Raw genomic sequence first — 26,801 nt, forward strand, 5'->3', positions numbered from 1 at the left:
TTGCTTTGTTTAGTGCCTGAGCAACCAACCCACCTTCCTTCTTTTTCTTCCTCTTTCATCTTCACCTCATCTTCTGTTGGGACCTCAACCAAACTGATATTTTTGGAAATTTTATGAATTGAAACTGTTCAACCCAAATTCAATAATTATCAGTCATTCTTGACTGTGGGCAGACTTGCTTGGCAGGAGAAGGCAAAGAGGGACATTCCAGGGGACTAATTTCCTGTGCAGGTGTTTTGGCTGTGTGGGCAGCTCTTGTTATAACCATCATGCCAGTTGGGAAGGGTGAGTAGCTTTCTTTCTCCAGGCTTAACCTTTCCTTAGTTCTTTCCTCAAGTTTAGCATGAAGAGGAAAGGGGTCAGTACATTTGACTGTTGGGAAGTTGCCTTTTCTTGGTGCTTTACAAACATCTCAGTTATCATAACAAGCCTGTTGCATTACTCGTTCAGCTGTGAGAAGCATTCAGCTTCCCTTGCTCAATGGAAGTTTTTTTCTTAGTCATCAGAACCTTACTGAGGAATGACTTACCAAAATAGCAACCCTGTTCCTTAATTTTATTACCTTCCCAATAAGATGAACATGCCAAATGAGTTTTATTGCTATTTGGCCTGGAATAAGACTCTCCAGAATCTGCTGCCTTGGCCAACTGACTATTCAAAACATAGTTTATGGAAGGGGGGGGGAAAAAAAGGAGAGAAGGAAGAAAACGTGAATCTTTGAGCCTGTGTGAAGGAGAAAGAAAGCAGTGAGACATTCTTGTGAGTGCCTGATTGGGCAACGATCTACTGAGAACACAGCCTTGACCTTTTACAGTTTCTTCCATGGACAAGATTGTGAGCAAAAAGGGGCTTTGACCTTGTTTCATCATACAGCTCTACATACCTACCAAAGGCCTGATAGGCCTTGAGGATCAAAGATAAATGGATAAGTTATGTGGAAGGAGGACCAAGGGGGGCTAAAGGATGGTAAGGGCTAAAAAGCAGCAGAAGGGGCAGCGCAGGGAGCAGGTACTAACTGTAGGAAAGAACTGAGGGAGAATACTCTAGAGGTGCAGTAAGCAAGTTTGTGGTGGATCTTTTTTAAGAAGTCATGAATTTGTGATGTGGTAGATTACGTTTGCTCTGCTTTCTACTCACAAGAACTTCTAAATTAAGAAATAAGCGGTAGCTTACCCCTCCTCCAACTTTCCCTTATCCTGATCATAGGTACATGCAGTCAATGAACTAGTCCATGCGTCGCTCTCTGTTTCTTTGTCTGTACCATGGCTTCCAAACATCTGCTAGGGTTGAGGTCACTGTGGGTCCAAGCCAAGAGCTAGTTGGGAACCTTTTTGATGATGTAGTTTCAGTTGTAAACTGCCAGTCAGATGAAACCAAAACTTTTCAATGGAAATGTTTCTGTTTCAACAAAAGCTTTGTTGGAAAGGTTTTTCTGGTCTGGATTGATGAGGAAGGGTTGGACTTCATTACAAATGAACTTGTCTCAGATGTTCCAAATCCTGCTTGGGTATCCATCAGCATAAGGACTAAAAGGAAGTGGGTTATCATTCCAGGGGAGTGTGCCTTCTGTTAGGCAAACTGAACACCTGTCATTATTTTGAAAATAAAACCTAATACAAATCCTATAGAGTTTGGGATGCTGAGGGAAACAAATGCTAAGGCTTCTGCATTTTTGTCATTGTTTTGCTTTTGGGTTGGTTTTTTATTATTTTTGTGTGTTTGTTTGTGGCTGGTTCTATCCAAACATAGAAATCGTGTTGCTTGAAGGAAGCACAGGGCACAGATAAATCAGCAGTGTTATATGCCTCTTGGGCACTAGATAGTCTAAATAAATAAGATTTATGTGGGAGGATTCAGCTGGGATATTCATAAGGACAAACCTGAATCTGAGTTCTTTCCAGCTTAGGATCAAATCTGTCTGAGATGCATAGTTCTGTCTGTCTTTCCCTCCTCAACAGGCTTGCGATGCCTGTGATAACCTAATATGCGGTGCTGCCAGCCAGTGGTTCTTCGGTGAGGAAAATAGCTGTCCAGTCTGCCAGCAACCCTTCCACTTTTCCATCCATATGATGACCCAGAAAGTTGCTGGGAAATCTGCTAGGTCTGGTGGCCACTTTGTACAACTCTTGCCCCTCTGCTTAAACCAGATGTGTTTCTGTCAGGGGCAGCTTGAATGGAAAAATGCTATTCCTGGATCTCAAGGTGGAGCAGCCACATAGAGCCAGCCTCTGAGGGCTTGCAGGAGCTTGCAAATGGTTTCTTAAACTGGGACAGAACAGGCAGGAAGGGCCTGTAGTTTGGAGTATGCCAGAAACAGTCTTTGCCATCATTTGGTCTAGGATTGTGTGTTTGAGGAATTGTGGAAGGAAAACAGGCTGATTTACAGCCTGTTAAAAGTTAGCATTCGTCAGTGCAGTCTGCACAGCCTGAGTTAAGGGGGGAACCATCTGTGATCGAAGAACTAATTTAGCGCTCTGCATTAGTCAGAAGGCAGGGTCCTTGAGAGGAGATAGACATGCATAGTGAAGCTTTGCTGGAAAGTTACTGGACCGAAGATTAATTGGGGTACAGAGAAGAGAACTGCAGAGCTGAGCGAGGCTTATACTAGTTGTTCTGGCTGCAAAATGCTGGAGTTGAGTTTTACCTCTATATTCTTCCAAATTCAGAAGACGAAGTCAGCATTTTGTGCCTGCCCAGAGAGGAGCTAAGGGATTAAGCAGTGAAGAAATGTCCCTTTGCCAGCTTACGGGAAGTTTCCTTCTGTCTGTTCAGATCCCGTGATTGCTTTGCCATCCAAGAGCTTGCCAGATGGTAGGTGTTGGGCGTGCTTCACAGGCCATGAGCGCTTCTGGGGTGGAACCCAGCCACTGTCTGTGCCAACAGCCAGCTACCGAGAGGACAGTCCGAGAAACAGGATCAAAATGTCTTAATTAAAAAGTGTGTGTGTGTAATTAAACAGCATGTCACTTTCTACTGGAGCTGAGCAAATATATCAGAAAGAAGGGAAAATAATGGACAAACTAAACAGCCGATTCAATTCTGTGATGTTTGGGACCCTTATTGGTATCACAGAAGTAACTGATTCTCTGTGTGCTTGGGAGGCTTCTGGGAATGAGGATGCTTTATATCAATGCTGTGCAAGCAGCTGTGTGGGAGCAGGTATCAAGGAGCAGTCATCTGGGAAAGGCCTCTGGACTGATGAGGGTAGGAAGCTGACAACAGTCTGAGAGGCTATGTGAAAACTGTAACCATGTAACAACTGAAGAAAAACGAAATTCAGAGTACATCTAGTTACAATTGGATTAGAATATAAACGAGTACTGCTGGCGCAGTGCTTGTTTTTCTTTGCCTTGTTCAGATATTCCCCTTTGGAGCTCAGTAGAGGAGCTGTAGTTTGACAGCTTTAATCTTGAGGAAAGTTACTGATGGTTAGTATGAATCAGGACATCTGTATTGTGTTGAGAACACAAGATAAGGTTTGTGGTAGCATGTTCCTCCCCTGTCAAAGGTGAGAACTTTGCCGCATAAGTCTGAAAGATCATTTTTACCTATAAAAAGCTGCTGGGGTTTCCTTGGGGCTTTTCCTTTTGAAAGACACCTGGCCTAATCCAGTGGTGGCTAGACTTGTTACCCAAAACAGTGTACTTGTAAGGCTGAGCAAATACTCTGCATTATGAAACTTACTGAATAATGGGATATTACCCTATAATACCCAGGTATATGTTAGTAACTCACTGTCACCATCTGCCATATTCCTTCCTCTCTTTCATGTCAACTTTGTGCTCAGTGAAGTGTTGTTTTGGCAGGGGTTTGTCTTCTGTAGGTATATGTGGCTGGCCTGTGTTTATACTAAAGGCAGCCAGCTGAAGGTAATACTCTCTACCTTTGGGGTGACAGGTGGTGAGCTTCAAGGTAGTTTCCCAGCATGGATGTATGGGAAGCACAGAGCCCTGCCAGGCTGCTGGAAAGGCATGCCCTGCCCAGCCTAGAGCATCCCTGCCATTTCAGAGGTGCTCTCTGCCTTTTGTATCACCTTACCTGGAGCTCCCTGCCTCTTTCCAAAGACAGACAGGTCTCATTCCCAGCAATGCACTGTAGGCTTCACTGCACTGGGTGCAAGAGGGGTTTTTTTCAGCTGCCTTCTGGCTTATCCCGGCTGTGCGCTCAGCTTCCATGGCTCCAGCTGGCCAGAGGATGCCGTGGCTCGTAAAGGCCCCGGCTTTTTATTGCCACCCCCCAGGAGAGTGCCAATTAGCTGTGGAGGAATCTGCCTCTTGGCAACGGAGCTCTGCTTTTTATACACGGGTGTAGAAATAACTGAACAACGGTTCCTCTGATCTTGCCAGGGCAGATGGCCGATACAAGGCTGGCGTTTGGGAGCCTTGAAATAACTTACTATGTTTATACCGTTTCTCTTATTAATGATCTCTAAAGCCACCAGGTTGTGCTTTGTGACCCATTTCAAACTCACCACTACCACCTTTCTTCCCCCTTCTATTTTCCTGCCCATGGGTTCTGCTTCTGTCCTGCAGCCCAGCCTTCTGTCCTCCGGGGCTTCCCCAGTCTCACCCCTGCTCTCTGAGCTCATCTTGCTCCCGCACAGAGCAAAGCGTGCTTTAGCTGCAGGTGTGCAAAGTACTTGAAGCACAAAGCAAGCTGTGCAATTGGGTCAGATGCATGCACAAATCAAAGATAAGTCGTAGGCTGGGCTGGAATCGAGGCTGTGGCAACGGGTTTACTGCTTCTGGCTGGGAGCAGGAGTTCCCATTTCCAGCTAATCCCTCATCTGAAATCAGACCAAGCAGCTAGCAGGAAATGTGACATACTTTCGAGGGCTTCTGTAATCCCTGAGCTGTCTGGATCCAGTGCATGGTAGGAACAGGTTTATTGTTGAGGTGAGAGCCCTTGTCATGAGCTCCATCTGGTGTAGGGTGCGTGTGCCTGTGTCTAATGATGCAGTCACAGCTCCGCAATCTGTCCCTGCCCTTCTGCCAGGTAAAAATTCAGGTCTTTGATTTTAGGTACCCGTTTGATTGGTCCAAGCTAAAGATTTAGTAAACTTGAGCTACCTGTATTGCCTACATCTTCACTCTTTCCTGGCTGCCCCCTTTCTACATGACATTATTTCACTTGCTGTTAGCAGAAAATGTTTTGGGAAACCTTGTGGCATGACTTGCATCCTTCCTGTCTTCTTCCTTCTTCCACAGTTTAGTTTAACCTTGTAATTGTTGCTTCTTCCCACACCAAACCTCTGGATTTCATGACGTTCCGCTACTACAGCACCAGGTATTTAACATCTTTCATCTCAAGCACATTAATCTGACTCTTGTGTGTGAATCTTAAGGAGTGCTGGCAGGACTTGCTGTGTGCATGCTCAGAGGAGCTCCTTTGAACCTGCCTCCTGGCAGCAGACAGTGGTGAGGCTCCCTTGTCGTGCCACGGCACTTACTGCATTTAACGTGGTTCTTGGATTTTACAGGTAGCCTGAGCAGTTTCCCCAGTGGAAAAAGACAAGGCCTTAACCCTTTCAGTGAGTATTTTGTCAAAATGTTTCCTTTTTTTCTGTGATAGCCATATGTCCCAAAATTCGTTCTCCCCTGCTCTCCTATGTTCACAAATAGCAATATAGAAACACCTGGAAACCAAAGTTGTTCATAAGAGGTTTGAATATAATAACATGCAGCTCTGCTGCATCATCTCAACATCCAGCACTGTGTCTTTAGCTGGGGCAGACATTACATTGTTAAGGAATTAGAATAGGATACATCAGCTATAGGAGGAACACCCTCCTATGCTATTCTCCCTGCTTCTAGCAAGCAATGATATAGGTAATTTGTTACGTTTACATTACATTACTCAATAGACAAGTTCCCGTGAAGACTCTTCTCTGTGGAGGTCTGCTCTCCTCTGTATTTTATGGCAGTGAATCACACCCTTTCATCAGGCATGAAGGACAACTTTTATTTGTTTTGCTTTAAGACCTGCTGCCTCATGGTTTCATTGGGTGCTTCTCATTTTAGACTCTGAGAAACTGAGCAGTTCTCCCCTGTCTATCTTCCTCTTGCCACTCATTGTTCTATAGACCTCCAACATATGTCTGGGTGGACTCCTTTCCATGTTGAAAAGACCTGGGTTATGTATTTGCTTAATGACAGAAGTCTTCCCACACTTCTTGCTATTCTTACCTTTCTGGGTACCTTATCTGGTCCTGATGAGATGGGCTGAACAGAGGACGGAAGATAAAGATCACTAAGCCTTATACCTTGATGTAGTGATGTTTCCTGATGTGTCCTCAGTTCTGACCATGTCTTTGATTTTTGTCTGCTTCTATAAAGCCGAATGGAGGCATTCAAATAATCGTGTACTGTGGCTTCAACCTCTTTCCTAGTCACTCAGAGTGCTCAGTGTAGGACAGGTCATCCCCGCTCCCCACTTAGGCACTGCATTGCATGTATAGACATTTAAGTCAATCTGCTGTTCTGTGAGCGCCTCTTGCAGAGCTGTACGGTCACTTTCAAATATGACTGTCTGGAATGATTTTGCACTTGACACTATTCACCCCCTGTGGCAGGGCACAACGATTAGCAACAGTCCGAGTGAGGCCTGTCTGGTAACCTTTCTCCTTTCTGAAAACCAAATCCATATTTCTGCCTTCTCTTCCGTATGTTTTCACCTGTAATTAGCCCACAGAGCTGTCGCTCTGATCCCCTAAGGACTTTGATTCTTTAAGAACCTTTGATGAAGGACTTAACAAAAGCTCTCTGAAGAAACAAGCGTGGGTGTGTATCTATCTGAAACACCAGCAGCACCCTTGCACCATCCACTGGGACACTGTTAGCTCAGCAGGGTCCTGGGACCCGCAGCTCCAAGTGTGCTGTGTCTCTGCTGCAGATTCGGTAGCTTTGCAGTGCCTGGTGCAGGCAGGGCTCTAAGGTCTGCTGGGCAGGGAGACAGCTGGATTACGCTGTTGCAGAGGTGGCTTGCCCTTGCCCTGCACGCCTGCCTCCATCGAGGGCTGCTTGCCTTGATGCAAGGGGGGGAGGCAGTGGCTCATGGGGGAGATGGTGGCAGGGCAGCCTGGCAGCAACGGACTTCTGCATCAGCTGTGGCAGGCGGAAGAGCAGAGGGAGACATGTCAGACCAGTTGTTTCCCCAGACTGCATGCCCATTTCCAAGGAGGGGGAGGGAGAGGAAAGTGGTGGTTTATGTTTAAAAATACGTCAATCCCTAGGGCTCTGTGTGACTCATGCAACGCTTTTTTCAGCAAGGCTGTCTCATTAGCCCCTGGTTGTTTTCAGCCTCACAGCTTACTCTAGGATCTCAGCCTTCTGGGCCCAAAGCTGCAGCAGAGGCTGTACTGTATCTTTATCAGTTAGGTGCCCTTTGGTTTTTAATTTGCCTGTTTTCCTCACTTTTCCTGCTTCTGTTTTGTTTTTTTTTTTTTTCTTCCTTGCCCACTCCACCCTTTCAGTAGGTCGCCTGGTGTAGCAGTAGAAGTCAGGAAGGAAAGGCAGGAGCCGACCCAAAGGAAAGAAAGATCCAGCGACAGACGGACAGACATCTTGCTGCTTGTGAGCAGTCCTGCAGCATCAGCAACATCCAACACAGCAGAAGTGGCACCCAGAATGTTTGCACTTTTAAATAATTGGGTTTGGGTTTGTTTTTAATTGCTTTTCAATGCCATTACCTAATACTTTGGAGAGTGGGTGGAAGCAAGACCGTGACTTTTTAAAATTGGAACAGCTACTGATGAACGTAAAATTGAGTTCACTGGGACTCAAAGAAAGAGAATTTTATATACTGTATATAAATATATATGTAAATTGTACAGTTGTCTTGTACAGGGGTTGGAGTCACTGTTCTGTTCCTTCCTTTGCTTTTGAAGGCTGTTAGGGTTAGAGGGACACTTTACTTTTAATGGATTACAGTAATGCATTCATTTCTGCCACCAAACCATTCAGCTGCAAACCTTAACACCCCCCATGCAAAAAAGAAGTATATCAGCATGACTTTACCTGCAGATGTGTACAGAGTGCCCCAGATACCAGCTGCTCCTTGAAAGCAGTTGTGCCCCTTCTTTTCTTACTGTAAAGCCCTGTGCAACTCACAGGCAGTTGGGCAGATTTCACCAAAGTATTGGTACACTGCAAAGCTGCTTAAAGCGGGGATAGAAAAGGGTTGGATTAAGGACATATGAGAGTAGTTTCTGCACCTGTTGCAGGCTGGTCAGAAATGAATTGCAAATGCATTACTATTCAGGCTCAGAAGACATGCTTAGCAAAAATGTGCCATGCCTTGGGAATCTAATGCTATAGGAAGGACATGGGAGCTGTAGGCCTAGTAGAGTCAGCAAAGTCTTGCATCTTCCTCTCTGACAAAGTGTCCATCTAATATGTTGTACAACAATAAAAATAGAGAAGCCTGCTAAAAGCAGCATTAGCCTGCCTGTTGCTTTGCTGAGGAGCAGAGAACATATTTGTCAGTGCAGAAAGACGCAATCATGCTGCTGGTCCCTAAGAGTCTGGTTTACTTATGTTTCAACACCACGGCTTGGGCTATGCTCACTGGTGAAGGTCTGTCTGCGGTGACTGTTCTTGTCTGCAAGTGGTGTGCTGCCTAGCTTAGGGTATCCACCTCACTGTTGTCGGTACCTCCTCTGTTAATCACACTCCAGTGATACAGCGACGGTGAAGGCTTGGACTGGGGCGCCTGGTGTTCTTGGAAGCCACAGTAGCTGTTTCAACCACCAGCAGTTTTTCTGAAGTTGGTTTTTACTTAATCTCAGATACAATTGTAAAGTCAGCAGTAGGGCAGGGACACCCATACCAGCAATCCTAGATTTGGGTGGAGTGTGATGGGACACACACACTGTCTTGCTTTGTGCATTTCCAACCACTGACAGCACTTGCCTGTTCGCAGGAAATGTTCGGAGCAGCGTTCCAGCTCAGACCTGGCGATCCTTGTGCCACTTGTCTCCAGACCAAGAACCCATAGTCGGAGATGATGACATGCCATGCTAATGTGACACCACACTTGCAATTGCTTGTAACAGCATTGCGTTACAGTAGAGAGTGGGCTTGTCCCTTGAGGCTTTGTTGCTTTGGTAAGAGATGCTGCAACACAGCTCCTTCAATCTGTGGCATGTCATCATGACAACAGCCCAAGATACATCACAGCAGGAGTGACCTGATGCAGTCAGTCAGTGCCTTGTTGACAAAATGGGAAGTTTAAAAAAAAAAAAGAAAAAACCAAAAATTCCTTCTGTAAATAACTGTTCTAAGAGTAGTAATAACTCTTCCTCTGGGAAGTGGTTTGGAGCCAAATAAAGCATTTGGCATGGTTGAAAACACCTCTGGTAATCTCTGAAGTATACATCACACCACCATAATATAAAGAAATCATTTCTTTAGCAAGAGCAGATCCTACTGCTGCATCTTCCTGGTTTCCCACATACAGTGTATGTGCTTTTTTGGCCTGCAAACTGCCATCTTGATTGCATCTTCTCTTTTTAAATGCCCAGGGCACATCTTTTGTGTGTTGAAATGATTTGGGTTAGAATATAGTTAGAAATGTCCTGGTCACTCATTAATCCTATTGTAGGAGTAAAGAATGAATCCAACTGTATAAAAAAAACCCCAACACCTTCTCTTTTTTTAATATGCTAGTTTTAGGAATTAAAAGCTCTGGCTGCTGAGTTGATGTTTGGTTTGGGGTTTTTGTTTTGTTTAAATGTATGGCTGCATCCAGCAAAAACAGCCAGTTGGATGCCTATAGGAGTTCTGTCAGCCAGCCACTGGAGCTAGGCAATGCCCAAGATTGTGGGGGTAGTGCAGAACTGCTAAAGTCACAGCATCTTTTCTTCTGGAAAGGTCAGTAAACCAGCCAGCCAACACTCCTGCCTGTCACATAAATCCTTCTGCAGACCTCCTTTTTCTCATCCTTGTGTCCTTGCCCTCCAAAAGGCCTGCATTCACACGTAGTTTGCAATTAAAATTGCATCAGTTCTTCAAGGAAGCCAAACAAAGGGTGGCTGTTGATGTTAACTTTGGTATTGGTTGGTGTTCACCTTCGGTGCTAGAGCTGACTATGGATGGATTGGGGTCCAAGCATTATATTGCTTTCTCCTTTACTTCCACAAGACAAGTCCAAATGCCCTTATCCTGATTTGCTGGGTTTGCACAGGCCTCTGAGCAGCTTGTGGCAACAGTTGTACATCAGCATGCACAACCCAACCAGCACAATCGTGTAACGGCTGGATAGGAGTTAGGTTAATTGTTCTGCGTTTGTGTGTTGGAGGATCGTGCAGCTAGTACTGGTCCCGATTCATATAACCCATTCTATGAGCTGTCCAAACAGTCTACTCATCAGAAGAGAGCCATGCTTCAGCTCCCCTCTTCCCTTGTTGCTTTTATTGCTAGATAACTGGCTAGTCCACCTGGCTGCTAGGCCAAATGTCCTTATCTGGCGGTGGTAAGCATTCTTCTGCTCTGCCTTGCATCAGTAGCATCCTACTGAAGCTGGGGCATGGGGAGTGTCAGCATTGTGCCTGGAAGCAGACCCTGGGCATGCCTCTCCTCATTCTTCAAATCCTCCTGGGCCACTCCAGCTCTACTTTGAATGACAGCTGAAAACAGCTGGGACAGAGAAGAGAACCAGGGCTCCACAGTGCAAGTTATCTGCTCTTCCTGCCAGAAGCAAAAATCTTTCCTTTTTTGCTGATCCTCCAAGGGCATAGTGTGTTGAAGGGAACTGCATTATGGTGGGATTCATCTGTGTGAAAGCACTGCTTTCCATGGCCTGAGTTAATGCTGAACTTACCCTGCCTCAGCACATTTCTGCCTGTGGCATTGTTCGTTAGACTGAAAGGCATCTGTTTGATTTTGGTTTTGTAATAAAATAGTTAACTTTTGCTCCAGTGTCTTGTGGTGTTTTTTTGTTGAATGTTGATTTCCAGAACTTACTCTCTTCCACATAGTATTCTGTTAGCTATGCAGCGCCGTAGGAGAGGGAAGGGGACTCTCCTGCTTGCAGAGTCACACGTCAGTCTTCAGTTGGGATCGGCAGTCCCTGGCTGTTTCTTTCCTGTGTGTAATCCTACAGGCTGAATTAAAATATGCCCCAGAGTGCTTCTCTGTGGTTTTATGACAGCTGCCCGAATCTGCCCAGGCTGCTCAGAAAGGCTGTGTAACTTAGCAGGGGAGTAGAGGCGACTACAGAAGGTGGGACCCACAGCCAAGTGGGATCTCATAGCAGTCTCCTTAAACCAGGGATAGAAGACAGGCACTACACCTCACACCCCCTCACCCCCTTTCACATGGCAGCCTTCATACTTCTGCAAGTCAGGCCTTGCTACATGGGAGCCTGAAATAATATCTTCTAGCTATCGTCCAAAACCTTTTAATCCTCAGAGATGACAAGTAACAAGCTATGCTGGGAAGCTGCTGCTATTGCAAAACATGCTTTCTCCTAGGCTACAGGGAGGTGGTGCTCATCAGAGGCCACACACTGTTCCAGTCAAGCAGATATGACCAGTTCTCTCATCACTATGTCATTTCACTCAATCACATGTAAATCTCTTGCAATTAATAAGGAGCCAGCTCATTTATTGTACAACAAAGGGGAGGCAATTGCAGTCCCAAAGGGAGGTTTTCTGCTTCTATAGTAGTCACAGGCTGGATTGTTTGTAGATGGGCAGAGCGGTCTGCTAAGGCTGTTGTCTTTAGATGCAAGCTCAATGATGAAAGGAGAAAACGCAGGGACAAGTGACAGCCAATGTGGATTTGTCAAGAGTAAACTGGCAAACTGAGCTAATTTCCTTGTATTACCAAGGTAACCAGTTTTGGGGCTGAGGGAGAAGCAGTAGCTGTCATCTCTGGAGTTCTGCAAGACTTAATTAAAAATAGGAGAATAATATTTTTTTACAAAATTAGCAATTCTTTGGCCAAGCTTCCTGTTTCTGGGGTCAACATAAGGTACTGTGGGAGGCCTTCACCCTTCCCTGGCAGGGCAGTCATTCTGTAAGCAAGTCAGAAGAACTACAAAGAGCTTGCTTCTGCCTCTGCTTCCAACAGTGATCAGTGATACTGCCAGAAGACTTGTCCTCCTCCCCCACCTTCTTCCCTTTATCTTTGACATAACTAACAAAATCCCCATGCAGAATGCCAGCCTTCTGACTTCCCAGCAGCCAGCCTTTACAAGCCATTTCAGGCAAAATAAGTTGGCAGCCCTCCAGAAGCTGATGTTAAATTGGACAGCGGGATCTGCAGAAGCAGTGCTCCTTAGGTTGGGAAACACCTTAAAAACAAAGTGGGTTAAAAAACCACCAGTTCAGGAACTAGGAGTATAACGACAAGTTTTTTGTACAGATTGTTTACCAGAAAATCTGGGGCTGGCTGCTTTGGGAAGCAAGGATGTTTTCCACCACCCTGTATTCGAGGGCCTGCTTACCGATTTTCATGGTTCTGTTTTTCAAAGGTGCCTTGCCTGTGCACACCAGGAGGTGTCTAGCTGTCATTCAGGAGGCACCACCAGCTCTGTGCTATGTGTTTTAGCACAAACCTATATTCTCCACCTCCTGCAAAAGCATAAATGAACATTTATTCCACATTATGTTTTCTTTCAGCACATTGGGACTGGGCTAAGGGTCTTCTGGCTCTCAGCCCAGGCAGAGGAGCCCTGACCCCACTGTGTACTGAGCCAGGCAGCATCCCCTTGCAGGCCAGGCACTGGCGTGGGTGGCTCTGCTCCCCAGCGCGCTGCAGGCAGAGGGGTGCGTGGGGTGGACATTGGGTGGTGAGGGAGGCAGCTGGCTGTAGCTCCTGCAGAGGCTGAGGTTTCCACACCTTGCCTCCTCTCTGATGCTAGCAGGAATAGCAGGCCCAGGTCTCCTGCATGCAATTCACAACTAGGTGGCCCTGGCTTGGAGCTCAGGGTAGCTCCTCGGTGCAAGAGCTGGGAGTCTGGAGTACGCAATTCAGCTCACCTTGCTAGCATAGAAAAATTCATTCCCAGTACAAAACGGATCCTTAACTCAATGCTTTTTTGGTATGCAAATGAAGGACTCATTTTGGTGAAATGAGTTCTTCTGTAGCATCTCTGTGCTGTGCTTCAAGCAATTAGAACTGCAGCATTTGACTGTCCCATTATACAGTACAGCACCAAGTACCACTGCTATCTTCCTCAGTCATGATCTCGGCTGGGACTGGTGAATGAATCCCTGCTGACTTCCATGTCAGGAAAAGAGTTGACACAGCATTTGGCTGAAGAGATGAAGCTATTTCTGAAGTGACTTGGATGTTCTCGCTATGAGCTGGCAGGTTGTAGCAGGCAAAGCTGTATGAAGGTGGCTGAAGTTGGATCTGTTCACCTCAGCCCAACGTGAATGTGGGTTTGCATCTCTTGAGCTGTTACGATTATTTCAAGTGTTCAGATGTCTGCTGCAAACTTTTTTCCTCAAAATGCAGTTGAATACCTTTATAAAATGAGTTAATCAAAAGTACTTAGATGTCAAAAAATAGAATACCCCTGAATTCATAAAACTGGTGGGCAGGATTTGTGAAAAGATGTCCTAAAGGATAAAACAGATCTGAGAACTGATAAGAGAGTTGGGTCAAAGTCCCAATAAGAAACTATCCTGCTCCAAAGAAAATGAAACAAGCATTAGTAGAGACCAAGAAAGGGCATCAGGAGCTCTTCAACATCCTGAAGCACAAAAAGGAAAAATATGAAACATGGGACGGGTGTTGGAGCGTTGTAGAGCATGTGAGCTTCCAAGGGGACTTAAGGACAACATGACCTAACTAGAGATGAGGAAAAATCTAGGGAATTATAGAACTGATGTGCTAATAGTTCTATGTGAAAGAGCAAGCTACTGACTGGTTATTCTCTAGTCCCCTGGACAGATTTATAAATCTGTAAAAAGATGGCTGGAATGGGTTTGTTGATGTTTTGCTGAGGACAAATCGTATCAAACTAATTTGATTCCATTCTTTGACAGGGTAACTAGCTTCATGGCTAGGGGGGGTCAGCACTAGATGTGATATGTCTTGACTTTGGTAAGGCTTCTGGCACTGTCCCAGAAGACATTCTTGTAAGTGAGCTGAGGAAATGCAACCTATTTAGACTCACAATACACCGAGTTCCATGTCAAAGTCAGAGAACTTTCTGGGGAAATCTTTCTAGTGGCCATCCAGGGTCCAGGTCTATTCAGCATTTTCATCAGCAGCTTTAGGAAACCGCTTTACTACAAAATTTCCTGATCACAGGGAAGGGCTGGGCTGTGAGCACCTGTGAAGGGTAGGACTGGAATGCTTGACAGATTGAAGAAATGGTCCAAACCAACAGGATGAGTTTCAGCAGAGAAGCATGTGGTGACTGGCCATGAGGCAGCTGGGTGAATGTACAAACACAAAGCAAGACCCAGCAGAAAAGACTTCTTGGAAGGTGGAACAGGAGAAAGTGGAGAAGGGCTGAACGACATACAAAATGCTCTTACAACAAGGATAGTAATCAGTTGGTTTCCATGCCTTTGTAAATAAAAGAAAAAAATTGGCAGGGCCAAAAAAATCCCCACATTTGGGTTTACTGTTAGTTTCTACCCGAGATGCTCCTGAAGACGACGAGGTAATCTGACCTCTTTTGATAGCTTTTTCAACAGCTTATTGGACAACTATGTCCTTGACAGAGGCACAGAGACACCGTACAGTATGCCTTGGTGCCAAAGGTGTGCCTGGCAGACTTTGAGAGCATTGTTGTAGCTTTTGTGTTCAGATATTCCCCCCCCCCCCCCCCCGTAGCTTTCCAGTGCACCCAAGTTCTACACAATTCTCACAAAATGGGACCAATGTTTCTGTAATGCAAGCTTAATTTCTTAGACAGCAGAAACATCTTTGGGGAGGTATTTATAACTTCACCCCCCCAAAAACACATAAAAATCTTTGAGTGGTTTATTTCTCTAAGTCACCTAGATTTCATACCAGTTTCAAAGTACTTACTAGACCTGTTATTTTTTATCGCATTCTTCAGACTGGGTCAATTTCTGAGTGCACACCCAGCAATGAGTAGTAGGCAAGTCACGATTTTTCCTTTAGCCATAGCTCCCACTCAACTTGCCACACACATGGCAATAGCAGTGGTACTGCCTGGGACACTGGTGAGTGCCGCATGTGCAGTAGGAGCATCTGATGAGCTCATCAGCCTCACATCATGGCTACAGGCTCCATGTCTAAGCTCAGATTGCCACCCAAGGTCAAGTGCGGGGAAGGGCTGGGTTTCCCACTGCAACGTGGAGAGGGGGCCAAGGGTTTCTGCTGCTGGCAGGGTGGGCAAGCATGAATGACCACCCAGCCACCTGCCAGGATGCCCTGTGGGCCTGGAGGTGGAGGGCTGGAGTGTGTGTAAGTCTGCTCATGGTCTTAATTATCTACATATTCACAATATTTCATTTAAATGCCGGGAGATCCTTAATCCCCTCCCACTACAGAGGCAAGTTGGGAACACTGTCTTCTCTGCTGGGCAGTAAAGCAGCACTGACAGACACGGCTCTGTTATTAACAAGCTGGCTGCCAGTGGCACATGTACATGGATGACAACAGTCATTAAAAACATTTTTTCCCCCCATGTAATACTCAAAAGGTTATTCTTGGTGACAAGTGCTTTCCAGCTTGTGGCCAGGGCTGAGCAACTGCTGCTCCCATTTGTGTAGGCTGGCTCCTGCACCAAGGTCAGGGCTGCAACCACTTCCTGGCAGAATTAACCCCAAAAAGCTTTTGTCTGTTTTTTTACCCCAGAAAAAAACCCAACACAACCCAAACACAATTCCAGGCAAATTGTATTAGGAATGACGTGCCACCACTTCACACCAAAGTGCAACTGAGAATGGGTTGAAATTTCATGGCTTTGAATGGTGGCATGCTCAAGCATGACCAGACGTCCTGCATGCCTTTTTGTCTATCTATATCTGTCCTGTTAGGCTATTGAGAGGTGGATGATTGTCATTCCTCAAAGGTCTTCTTATCTACAGTTTATTTCACCAGTGTCCAGGTACGACATTACTGGGTGCCCTCTAAAATGCTTTCCTGAAGTGCTGTGCTGCTGGAGACGTGCAGGTAAGGATCATCCCACCACAGCAGCAGGCCAGGGAAGCTGAAGCCCAAAGTGGCACAAGCAGCTGGTGCTCTCTACCTTCTCCTTGTAGATGGTGCTGTGAGGTGAGGTCATGTTGCTACTTGGAGGGTAGCTGTGGGGGCCTTCCGTAACAGGGACAAGTGTCTTACAAACCCATGCAGCAGCCCAGCCACAGATTCAAATGTGCATAATAAGTATTTTTGTGTTTAAGCTGTGCTTGCCCAGAAGAGCCCTTATCACACCGACACCACAGTCACTGTCAAAAAGCCGACAAAGTCCAGTCCAAGAGCTGCAATTGCCTCCTTCCTAGCTTAAAACCTTTGCTCAACAAACACTTCGTTCCCAGCATACCACAACCTATTCCTCATACCTGCACACTCCTCTCAGCCTAGCTCACTCTGGGATGATGCCCTTCAGTCCTGGACCTAAGCCTCAGCTCACGCGGGGACCAGAATGTTTTTGTGCAGTGGGACAGTGTCACAGCACAAACAAACTAGCAAGCTACAACAAAGCCTTACCTGAGTCATATTCTACTGTCCATGATGTTTCTCCATCCTCCAGAGGCCAGGCAACACTGCTCCGTGTCTCTGCTGTGTTGGCATTTTCCTCCTCTATGCTCTTCCCCCACCCAACCTCCTTCTCCCACCCTCCTCGGTGCTATTTAAGCACTTAGCAGGAACGAGCTACAGCAGCACATCGTCCATGTCAATCAACCCACTGCCTTCGAGGCGAGGCCACAGCTGCATGTTATCAATGTTAATCAACCCACCGCCTCCATTCCTCTGCCTTCATTCCTCTACAGGGCAGCGAGCCAGCCCCAAAGGGTTGCAACCCACTATGCGTGCACGCGCGCGCGCACACACGCACACGCACACGCACACACGCGCACGTGCACGCGCACACACGCACACGCACACGCACCCACCCACACCCCAGCCCGTTCACTGAAGTCAAAATAAATGGGTTATTTCCTAGAGCCAGAGCTGGAGCTCGTGTGCTTCCCCCCAGGCTGGGAGCAGGCACGCTCATCAGAGGTGCTGCTGGCTCACAGAGGGCATGGGGTGGGAAATGACCCCCGCAGGTCTGCAGGGAGCTGGGAGCATGCTGGACCCACTGGGGCAGTGCCCTTTCTGTGGCTTTGCCGAGTGCTGGCTGCCCTAAGGAGCGACGTGCAGCACAGCCTCCCCACGGCTGCCCTGCCAGGGCCACGTGCCCTGCAGCACAGGTGCCCACCCAGGGCTCCTTCCACCGCACCTGAGCATGCTGCGTTGCACCGCGAGGCGTCCAAGCCCCGCTCCCCCCAGCACCCCATAAGTAAGCCCTGTGCTGGCAGGCAAAGGTGGGAGCGCTGGGTGACAAACTGTACCAGCCACCCCTTTCTGGAGAAAGGCACGTGGGGACGGTGTATGTAATGGGGGGTTCAGGGGCTGTATTTGGGTCAAGTGGAAAAAAGCAGCCGGTGGCGATGTGAGGGGAGAAGGTGGCATGGTACCAGCCAAACCGCAGACACTTCCCAGCCAGTTTCAGGGGCACAGGCAAGTGACTCCTCTTTGCAAAACTCTCCTTTACCCAGTGCTGATTCGGCAAAACCCAAGGGGTGCCAGGGGTGCCCCATGGCAGCAGCAGTGGGAAGGCAGCCAAAGCTACCACTGCCCCCCCGTCACACATACCGTGCCTGTGTCACGACAGGTCCCAGGGACAAAGCAGCTCCTTTGATCACCTTGGCTTTTCCCTCCTGCTGTCGAGATGCATTATTTAACCTCAACAACAGGAGCAACGGGGCCTCCACGAGGAGCAAGGATGGAGGAGAGGAGGAGGCAGCAAGGTAAGTGTGTGCTACCCGAAGTATGAGAGCTGCCCAGCGTGGCCAGCAGCTGCTGTCGCAGGTTGCCACTGGAAGGTGACAGAGAACCAACGGGGAAGGAGCAGCGACAACAAGAACAGCAGCAAAATCTCCTTCCCGCCAGCCAGCCGGGGGCAGGCACTGCTGGGTTCCCCCCCCAGTGCTGAACCTCGGGGCTGGGGTGGAGGGGGCAGCAAACCAGCCAGAGCCCGTGTGACCAAGTCCAGGCACCTGCCCAAAGGAAAACAGGAGCAAGCAGATCACTAGACCCAAAACAAATAAAAGCCTCAGGAAAAAAAAAAAATCCCCAAAGGCACTAAACCTGCTTTTTTGTAGCTTGCATATTTTTTAATGAAGTAAAAAATAAAAGAAAGAAACACTTCACAGATGTTGGCCTGGCACAGATTGCCCTTGTGCATGGAGGGCACCAGGGTCCCCATGCAGCTGGCACTGATGGCAGCCAGCCCTCCCCCGTGCCCCCTCCCCACAGTCAGCTGAAGGAAGCAGATGAGAAGCACATGGTGGGCACAGCACGAGCAACAGGACAGCACGGCAGCCCGCCAGGCCGGGCTCTACCCAGAGCTGGGGGCGCTGGCATGGGCAAAATAAAAGCTGGAGAGACTCTGTATGTCCAAACTAAACCCAGCAATGATAACCTCCCCTTGAGAGCTGCACTTTAAGCCCCCACAGAGAGCATCCGGGGGCTTTTGAATTTTTCTTTCCGTATCACACACGTGAGCGCTGGGTCCCCGGATGGCGGGCAGTGGTGGCGGTGGCCGGCAGCGGCAGCAGCTGCTCTTGGTGGCCGTTGGCACAGCCGGAGGCCAGAGGGACTGGCGAGCTTGGCAGAAGCCTGGCCTCAGGGTTTCTTGCCTGTCTTTTTCAGGCCTTTCCCCGAAGGCATGGTGAAGGGAGGGCAGGGAGGCAGGAGGTCAGATGCTTGTTGGCTTCAAACCGAACGGCTTTTGGGCTCCCCTGGCAAAGCTCCTGCTGCTCCTCTGAGAGGGATCCTTCTTCTCTGCCTTACATGTATACACACTTATGCAGAGATATAGATATCTGATAAACATTTTGTATGAAAATAAACACTTCATCTATGTGTTAAGGACCATAGTCACTCTCACCTAGTCACCTGCTCTAATGTTTACATCTCTCTTGTCCATGATAACCTTGCTCCCATCGCTTTTCTCCTACCCCGCGGACACCTCCTCCCTGCCTCCTGGGGCAGCAGAAAGTGCCATACCTTTCGGCAGCCCCTCGCTGACCTGCTGCCTCCCCACGTTTGGCTTATTATAGGGAACTTTACAAAGAAAATGTTTCCTGTTACAGCACCTGTTTCTCAGTAGAAGAAATTATCTTCACCTTGAAAACACTTCACAAAGAGTAAGGTTTTAACATCTTCTTCCAGGGCTCCCAATTAAGAAATATGTTTCTAGATAGCACTGTTTATATAGATATAGGTATAGTTTTTATTTATTGTTATTACCAACCCAACATTTCAATTTGCAGCCATCGATGTAATTCTTGACATACTCTCGTGGTGGTTTGTTTTTGTGGGGTTTTTTTTTTTTTTCCTTAAAAAGAAATGCACTTCAAATGAAAAGGATGCATTTTTGTCTGTCTGGTTTTCCTAAAAGGTACTCAAGATGACACAGGAGTCCTGACGTGGGTGGCAGCTTTCAAACCCGTACCTTTCAATGGCCCAAAGACCACCAGCGAGATGGGGGTGCTGTGAAAACCAGGGTAGCAAACAAGTGAAAGGGCAGCCACGCCATGCCACGCCACAGCTTGGGGTGGGATGGCGCTGGGAACATGCGGGCATACTATCTGTGTTTTCCCGAATCCATTTCCACCCCCGAGCAGGAGTACCACACAGCAAACCCATCACCACCACCACCACCACGGAGCCGGTGCCGCTTTCCCTGGCCCCCTCGCTCCCCCCCCCAGGGCAGGCTGCTCCTGGGTAGCCATTTATTTCTTTATCGGTTGTAAATTAACATAATTTTCTCTCCCGCAGTACCACAAGCTCGAAGTTAATTATACAAAGAGAAATGCCATAGTCAAAATATACATGATACGTATTATATTAGAGGGTAGGGGTTTTTTTTCCTTCTTTTCTTAGCCCAGGCGGGTGATTGAAATGCTACATGCTCCAGCCTTTGTCACTAAATGTGTGTGTCTGTGTGTGTCTGTGTTGCATTAAAAATATATCAGTCTTGTGATGTTCTTAAAAAAGAAAGAAATGGAAGGTGGCAGGGGAGGGAACAGGTAATAGTGAAAAAGTTCTTTGACTGTGTTACAGTCTTTTGTGGCTTCAGAAAATACACATGTTCAATTCCAGCACTGACGGCAGCTTGAAGCTTTAGAGTTTAGATTTTTAACATATTGTTTAAGTAGTAAAAAAAGAGAAAAAAAATAATCAAGCAACGTGCTCCCCCAAAACAAAAAAGCAACAAGCAAACAAAAAAAAAAGAAAGGAAACCCCACAAATTCCTGATCAGAGTTCTGCAATTCCCAACCAGTAAAAATAAGAAAATGGCTCCTTACAGTGGAGGGGTGCTTGGGAGGAGACAAGCCCCTGTGGGAGATGGCTGAAACTTCATAATCTCATTGAATGGGGTCAGCGGCTGGGTTTATTGTGTTTTGCTTGATTTCAACGCTTGCCATTGATGCTTTCTTTTCTTTTGTATCATTTTTGGGTGGGTTTTGTCTGTTCGTTTTTTTCACTCTGTGATGGTTATGCCCTTCTTGGTGCCCAGCCATCTGGCTGTCTGGGCAGTTGGCAGCTCCTGACAGCCAGCCATCCCCTCTGGTGAAACCGTGCTTCCAGAAGAGGTGTCCCGTGAGGTAACGGAGGAGGGAGTCCCTCCCCCCGGTGGCACCATCTCTTCACCACCTAAAACCCCTTGATGTAGCAATAGGCCTCCAGGGTGGCAAAGAGGATGTACAGCAGCCAGAGGCTGACGAAGAGCAATGTCGTGGCCAGTTTGCAGCCCCGGGGGCCGCCCAGCTCACCCCCGAGGTGGGGCCGCCGGCGGTAGAGCAGGACGCTGATGCAGATGAAGGCGAAGATGGTGAAGAGGGTGACGGAGAAGGCCAGGGTGCCTGCCGACACCTGGAACTCCTGCCCCTGTGACGCCCAGTAGATCGCTGCCACCGACCACGCCAGCCCAATGCCCAGGAAGACGTTGACGGCGTTGCTGCCCGTGACATTGCTGATGGAGGCATCGGCATACACGTCCTGGATGGCCGCGGCTTTGCTGGCGAAGGTGTCTGGGGTTGGGAGTGGAGAGAAGGAGAAATCACCAGGGGTCTAATGGGAGAAATGGGCAACTCTTCATGTCTGGGGGACAAGGGAGGCTCAGGTGTGGCACTGACCAGGCTGGGACACGGAGCTCTCCTGGTGTACAACCCCCATCCCGGGTCCAGGTACCCCATGTTGCCACCATGTGGGGTGCAGACCTTGCCTGGGGACAGGGCTTTGTGGAGCCCCTTCCAGCCTGAGCTGTTCCCCTGGGGGCAAAAGAACCACCGGAGAACTTTTCTCCCACCCCATCCCCTCGCCACGGCCACCCTACCTGGTACAGAAGTGCCGAAGGCGACAAAGACGACAGCAGTCACGGAGTCCTTGAGGCCAATGGTGCAGCCAAAGTGGGAGGCAAGGTCACCAATGATGGCTGTGAGCATGCCGATGATGAGGATGGAGACGACGAAGCAGGCCCAGCCATTGCAGTACTCGGTGGGGGGCACGCAGGCAAAGAGCACCTTCCAGAAGACAGTCAGGAAGTGCATCACGTAGTCAAAGCAGGATGGCAAACGCTCTTCGCCAGACTCGTCCTCATCCTCATCACCCGCTGCAAATAATGTGGAAGGAGAAGTCCAGCACTCGTGATGGGGCAGGTCAAGATCACGGGGGTGGGCTGCAGCCTGTGCTTGGCTCCCCCCCAACCCCTGAGCTCCAGGGATGCTGCTCTCCTGGGACAAGGTGGCATGGTGCCGGCCACGACAGTGGGCTCAGGGTACACCAGGTCCCTCAGTGATGGGTGAGGCTTGGCAAGAGGGTGCCTCCCAGGACACCCCAGAGCCTGCCGGGCTGGGGAATGGCAAAGTGGTGTGTTGTACCCACAGAGGGGCAGCACTGTCCCCATCCACAGGCAGTCATGTAGGATGTAGTCAACCTGTAAAGATCACTGCTGAGGGGCACCATGAAGTTACACAAGCAAGCGACGTTTTGGGGCAAAACCCAGCAGAAAGTGATAGAATTGGGAAACTGAAGAGACCTCTCCATCCTCCTGCTCCAGAGCACGGGATGGTCACCAGCAGTGCCCCAACAAGAAATTTCTCATCTGTATGAAGGTACCACCAGCAGCAGCACTGCAGGCCCTTTGAGGGATCCCCTCCTTTGCCTGGTGGGCCAGGCCACCCCTGAGGCTGGAAGCACTGCTGGTCTTTGTGTAAATAAACGACAATGGAAATACACTGGAGGAAAAGAAAGCAGGTAGGGAAAACAGGGCAGATGGAAAGGAAAGTAGAAAGACATAGGAAGAGAGAAGCAGGTCTGGGAAAAAACATTGCTTCAAGGATGGAGGTACTGTTTCCACAGAAGCAGTTTTTCCTAATTGCTAGAAAGAAGAAAACTGAACACCCCACAGCTCTTCCTTCATGTCAGAAGCAGCTCTTGTGGCCACTGGTGACAGCTCCCACCCAGCTGCCTGCACCACAGCTGGGTGGAGAACAGCCCTTTGGGGAAGATGCCAAACCACCAAGGAAAGGTTCAGAAAGGTGCCAGAGTGTCATTAACTCACGGACGTGTCTAAAATGTGTGCTCCACAGCTGCCCAGCTCTGGAAGTGGTGAGCTCTCTCAGGCTACCCGGGCAACAGCTGGTAGGTCTCTGGGCCTTTCCCTCCACCAGCTGCTGCCTTCTGGGGCAACATCTCCTGGCATGTGGTAACCCTCCCGAATCCCAAAGACTCTACTGGACATGGCATTTTCCAGCAGCAGGGGCTACCTGAACAGGACGGTACTGGGCACACCAGGAGCCAGCAGCCCAGCCAGGATGGGATTTTGCTGCCTGTATTCTGCTCATCAGACCACTAAAGCAGCAGAAGCACCGTCAGCAGACATGTCTTTGAAAACTGGCCTCCTGGATGGCTCTGCACCAAAAGATGGATCTCCTGGGCTCCTGGATAACGCATCTGCAAATGCCCAATATATTAGGAGCAGAAGCACTCTTTAGACTGGCTTTGCTGATGGCTACCATGCACGCAGCAGCTGAGCACCACTGCCCAGGCAGATGCCGTCTCCTGAGCCCAGACAGATCTCATCCCAAGGCTGCATGACTCCTGTGGGTGCTGGTGCGGGTTTTCTGATGTCCCCCTCACCTGCACTGACGGTAATGGCCTCCATGAACTGGTCCCTCCAGGAATGTGTCCCTACAACCAAAGCCAGGTTTGTCTTCTTAATCAGCTTGTCCACGGTGCTCTGTTGTGGGAATAAAGATGCACAGCAATTAAACTGGCTGCTAGCAGGCAAGGCTGATGTTGCAGTGCACTGTGGTCTCACAGACCCTTCCCAAACTGTGGAAGTGCCACAAGCATTCTCCTACCAGCCAGATGAGGCCATGACTGGAGTTGGGACCACCTTCTCCCTGGACAGGCTGACCCAAACCTCACCAGAACCAGCTTGTTTGCCACCCCTTAATCCTGATGAGGCTCCTTCCCTCACCCCTGCCTCAGCAGAGACAGCTTTCCTCCTGCCCTCTCCTGCACACTGGCTTCCTCTGCTTCCAGCAAGGCTCCCTTGTCTTCCTCCCTCCACCTCCTCCTACCAGCAGCTACTTCCCCTGGCATTTCTTGTAGGTTGCCCCTACCCTTTACTGCACTGCATTCTCCTTTTCCTCTTCCACCAGCCCTTTCCCTGCACAGGCAGCCACCCCCTGCCTCCTCAGTCCTGCTCTCCATGGCTGCTTTTCAGTGTCACATGGCTTTTCCCTCCTGGAGGACCCCTAAGAAAACCGCTGACCTTGAACTCATAGGACTCCTCAATGATGACTTCCAGTTTGGGATGCTCGCCGAGTATTGGTTTGCCCATCTCTGCAATCCTCTTGGCTTCCTCCTCTTCAACTGTCAACTTCCTCTCAGGCACCTCTGTGAAAGCAAGGCCAACACCGAGCTGTAGGCAGCAGCCCTGGAACACCGAGGCACTGCAAGGGCTCGTCTGCATGGCCTGAGCACAGGCTTCTGCAGCCCCTTCACAGCTTGCTAATCTCACGCAACAAGGTGGGGGGCAGTGATGGGGTGCTGGACCACAGAAACAAAGGACCAAGATTTTTGAATATGTCAGTCATCAAGAACATACACAACACAGTTTTAATTTATCAAAAAATACCCAAACAACTCTTTCTTCAGCCTGCATTGGCATTCTTGGATGACATATGCCCTCCCATCATCCTTGCAGCAGCCACATCTTTGGGGAGACCAGGGTACCGACTACTTCTTCCATTTGGCACAAGCATCCTTTAAGATGGCTTTAATGCCGTGGTGTGTTTCCCAGTTTGAATGAACAGGAGACACGATCTTTTCATTCCCCTTCAATCAGCAAATCACTGTTGGCACCATGTGCCACTCCCTGTTTGGTCTAATGCTCAGACAGACACACAGAGTCACAATGCACACATGAACATGTTCCTAGCAGCTGCAGAAACGACCAGGAAGGAGCAAGTCAGGAAGCAAATGTGTTTTTTTCTTTCATATTACTGGACATTTAGTTTCTGCTGGAGGAAACTAACCCAGGACCCCAGGTCAGCAGCATGCTGGGATGACCGTGTTGGGCTCATTTTGCTGATGCCCTAGCAAACCCAGTGAGATGTCTGGGGATGTTCTGTTTGCCTGGATGGGAAGGAGCACCCCAACCAGCAGGAGGGGTACCCTGGCAATGTCCCCAGCCCTGACCTAGGCCTCGTCCCCTCTCCCAACCACGCAAGTACAGGCATGTGCTGATGGGCTCTCTGAAAAGCCTTGACAGCTCAAGCAAGAAGCTGGTTTTCACCTGGCTTTCCTGTGCCTGACCAGTCGGGTCATACAAGCTGCATCACAGGGCCCAGCCAAGAGCATGGGGGTGGGAGCTCTGCAGAACCTGGCGGGGTATCACAAAGGCAGAGCATCTTGTTCTGGCTAAGCAGTGGGTCAGACATTACCCAAGGTTTCCTGAAAAGGTTACAAACACCCTATGTAATGCCTCAAATGTGATTAATCCCATGTGAGCTCCAGCAGATCTCATACTATGCACCAAAAATCACACAGAAATTACAAAGTCCCGGTGAAACCTAGTCATAAACTCTCTGCCTTTTCTTCATCAACCCAACTAGATTGATGGCAAAGACTGTAAGCCTTGCAAGACCTGCAGAGTTTATAAAATATATAGTAGCTCCTGTGGCAGGTGACATTATTAAAACCCATCACAGAAGCAGAAACGGTTGCGTCCATCATTTGAAATCAATGGTATACGTCAAACCCATCACTGCTTAGCTCAAAGAGAGCGTATTCTGGGTTTGGAAATCCCCAGAAGTTTAAAAAAAAAAGACAGACACATGGGAGCACAGCACCCGGAGAAGATGGGCAATGCAGGATGCCAGGGGACAGGGGGGCAACTGCAGCCAAAGACCAAGTGAGCACAGAGCAGAGGAGACAGCTGAGCTGGAGAAGTACAGAAACAGGGGTGAACCTGCATGATACGTACTGCTTGACACTACACTTGGAGGCATGAACTGATGAATATCAGGAACCAGATTCAAGTTACTTGTATTTACTTAAGCAGGGAATTAGATGATTAGATGAAATCTACATCTCTTTTTCTAAGACAGAGATCAAGAGAGCCCAGTCTCTGCCTCTGCCTGGAAGTGTATGAAGATGACAAGCTGCATCCATCACTGAAAACGCAGGTGCTTACACATCAGTTGCCGCACCATGTTTGTGGATCACTTCTGTCTGAGCTTCCCCATAACCTGAAGCTCAGGGGAGGAGGCACCTCCAGCTCTGCAAGGCCCAGCTTGGCAGCTGAGCTGAGCGCCTGCTGACGTGTGCTGACAGTACGGAGCTGAGCAAAAGCACAGCAGCCATCCCAGCAGGGTTGCAAAGCCCGGACTTGGTGACAGTCCAGCTCACTACAACCTTTGTGGGGAAGCAACTACATCAGAAAAGCTGCAGTTGCAGTTGGCGGCATGGTCCCTTGGGCTCCCGCCCACTGGCTGCAGTTGCACAGCACCAAAAGTAAATGTCTGGAATCAGAGGAGCTGCCCTGAAAATGGGGAGTAATGGGCAGAATTTCCTCAGCCTAACAACTCCAGGAGAAATGATGCAATGAAACCTCAGTCCCCACTTTAACCGACTTGACAAAAGCCTTTGGCATGGTACAACGGGAACCCCATGCAAATATTAACTACCTAGGCGAGGCTGGGCTGCAGGCAGTTCTGTAAGCAGACGCAGTGCAGAAAGATTCCCCTTTCCTGTAGGGAGTGGTATCCAAAACAGCTTTATCCCAGAATCTGGCGTCTTCCTCATGCTGGTTTATGTACCCGTGCCAGGCAGTGCAGTGCAAGACCCAAAGCCCTCCTCTGAGGAGGAAGATGTCCTGTGTCTCTTCTCACTGTGTACCAGGTCCCAGGCTGTTGGGCAGGCTGCATGGGAATGCCCGTGTCCATGCTCAGAGGCAGGACCTTTGGCTGCTAGCAGATGGCTTTGCTGTCTCTGCAAGAAACTTGCAGATCACCTACTGATTTGATGAGCACGACAATCACTTGCCAGGCAGCTCTTGGAGTAAATCAAGCGACACAA

General features: G+C 48.6%; 2 protein-coding genes across 10 annotated transcripts in view; one reads left to right on the plus strand and one right to left on the minus strand.

Annotated features, from left to right (window-relative positions):
* The window catches only part of SMOC1 (SPARC related modular calcium binding 1), a 132,061-nt gene extending 123,467 nt beyond the window's left edge, over positions 1–8,594 (plus strand). For 2 of the 5 annotated variants that reach the window (XM_055819663.1, XM_055819677.1), the window contains exons 12-13: positions 5,480–5,530; positions 7,472–8,594. In XM_055819663.1, coding sequence (XP_055675638.1) covers positions 5,480–5,530; positions 7,472–7,488 — 68 coding nt within the window. In that variant the 3' untranslated portion in view covers positions 7,489–8,594. The remainder of the gene's footprint in view (positions 1–5,479; positions 5,531–7,471) is intronic. The other 3 variants (XM_055819669.1, XM_055819682.1, XM_055819684.1) reach the window with 3 other exon arrangements.
* Positions 8,595–20,557: 11,963 nt separating this feature from the next.
* Positions 20,558–26,801, minus strand: part of SLC8A3 (solute carrier family 8 member A3) — a 114,573-nt gene continuing 108,329 nt past the window's right edge. For all 5 annotated transcript variants that reach the window (XM_055791552.1, XM_055791542.1, XM_055791551.1 and 2 more), the window contains 4 exons: positions 23,992–24,116; positions 23,352–23,451; positions 21,547–21,822; positions 20,558–21,241 (listed from right to left, as the gene is read on the minus strand). In XM_055791552.1, the coding sequence (XP_055647527.1) occupies positions 20,865–21,241; positions 21,547–21,822; positions 23,352–23,451; positions 23,992–24,116 (878 nt within the window). In that variant the 3' untranslated portion in view covers positions 20,558–20,864. The remainder of the gene's footprint in view (positions 21,242–21,546; positions 21,823–23,351; positions 23,452–23,991; positions 24,117–26,801) is intronic.

Source organism: Falco peregrinus, chromosome 1 (assembly GCF_023634155.1).
Source record: "Falco peregrinus isolate bFalPer1 chromosome 1, bFalPer1.pri, whole genome shotgun sequence".
Taxonomy (NCBI): Eukaryota; Metazoa; Chordata; class Aves; order Falconiformes; family Falconidae; genus Falco; species Falco peregrinus.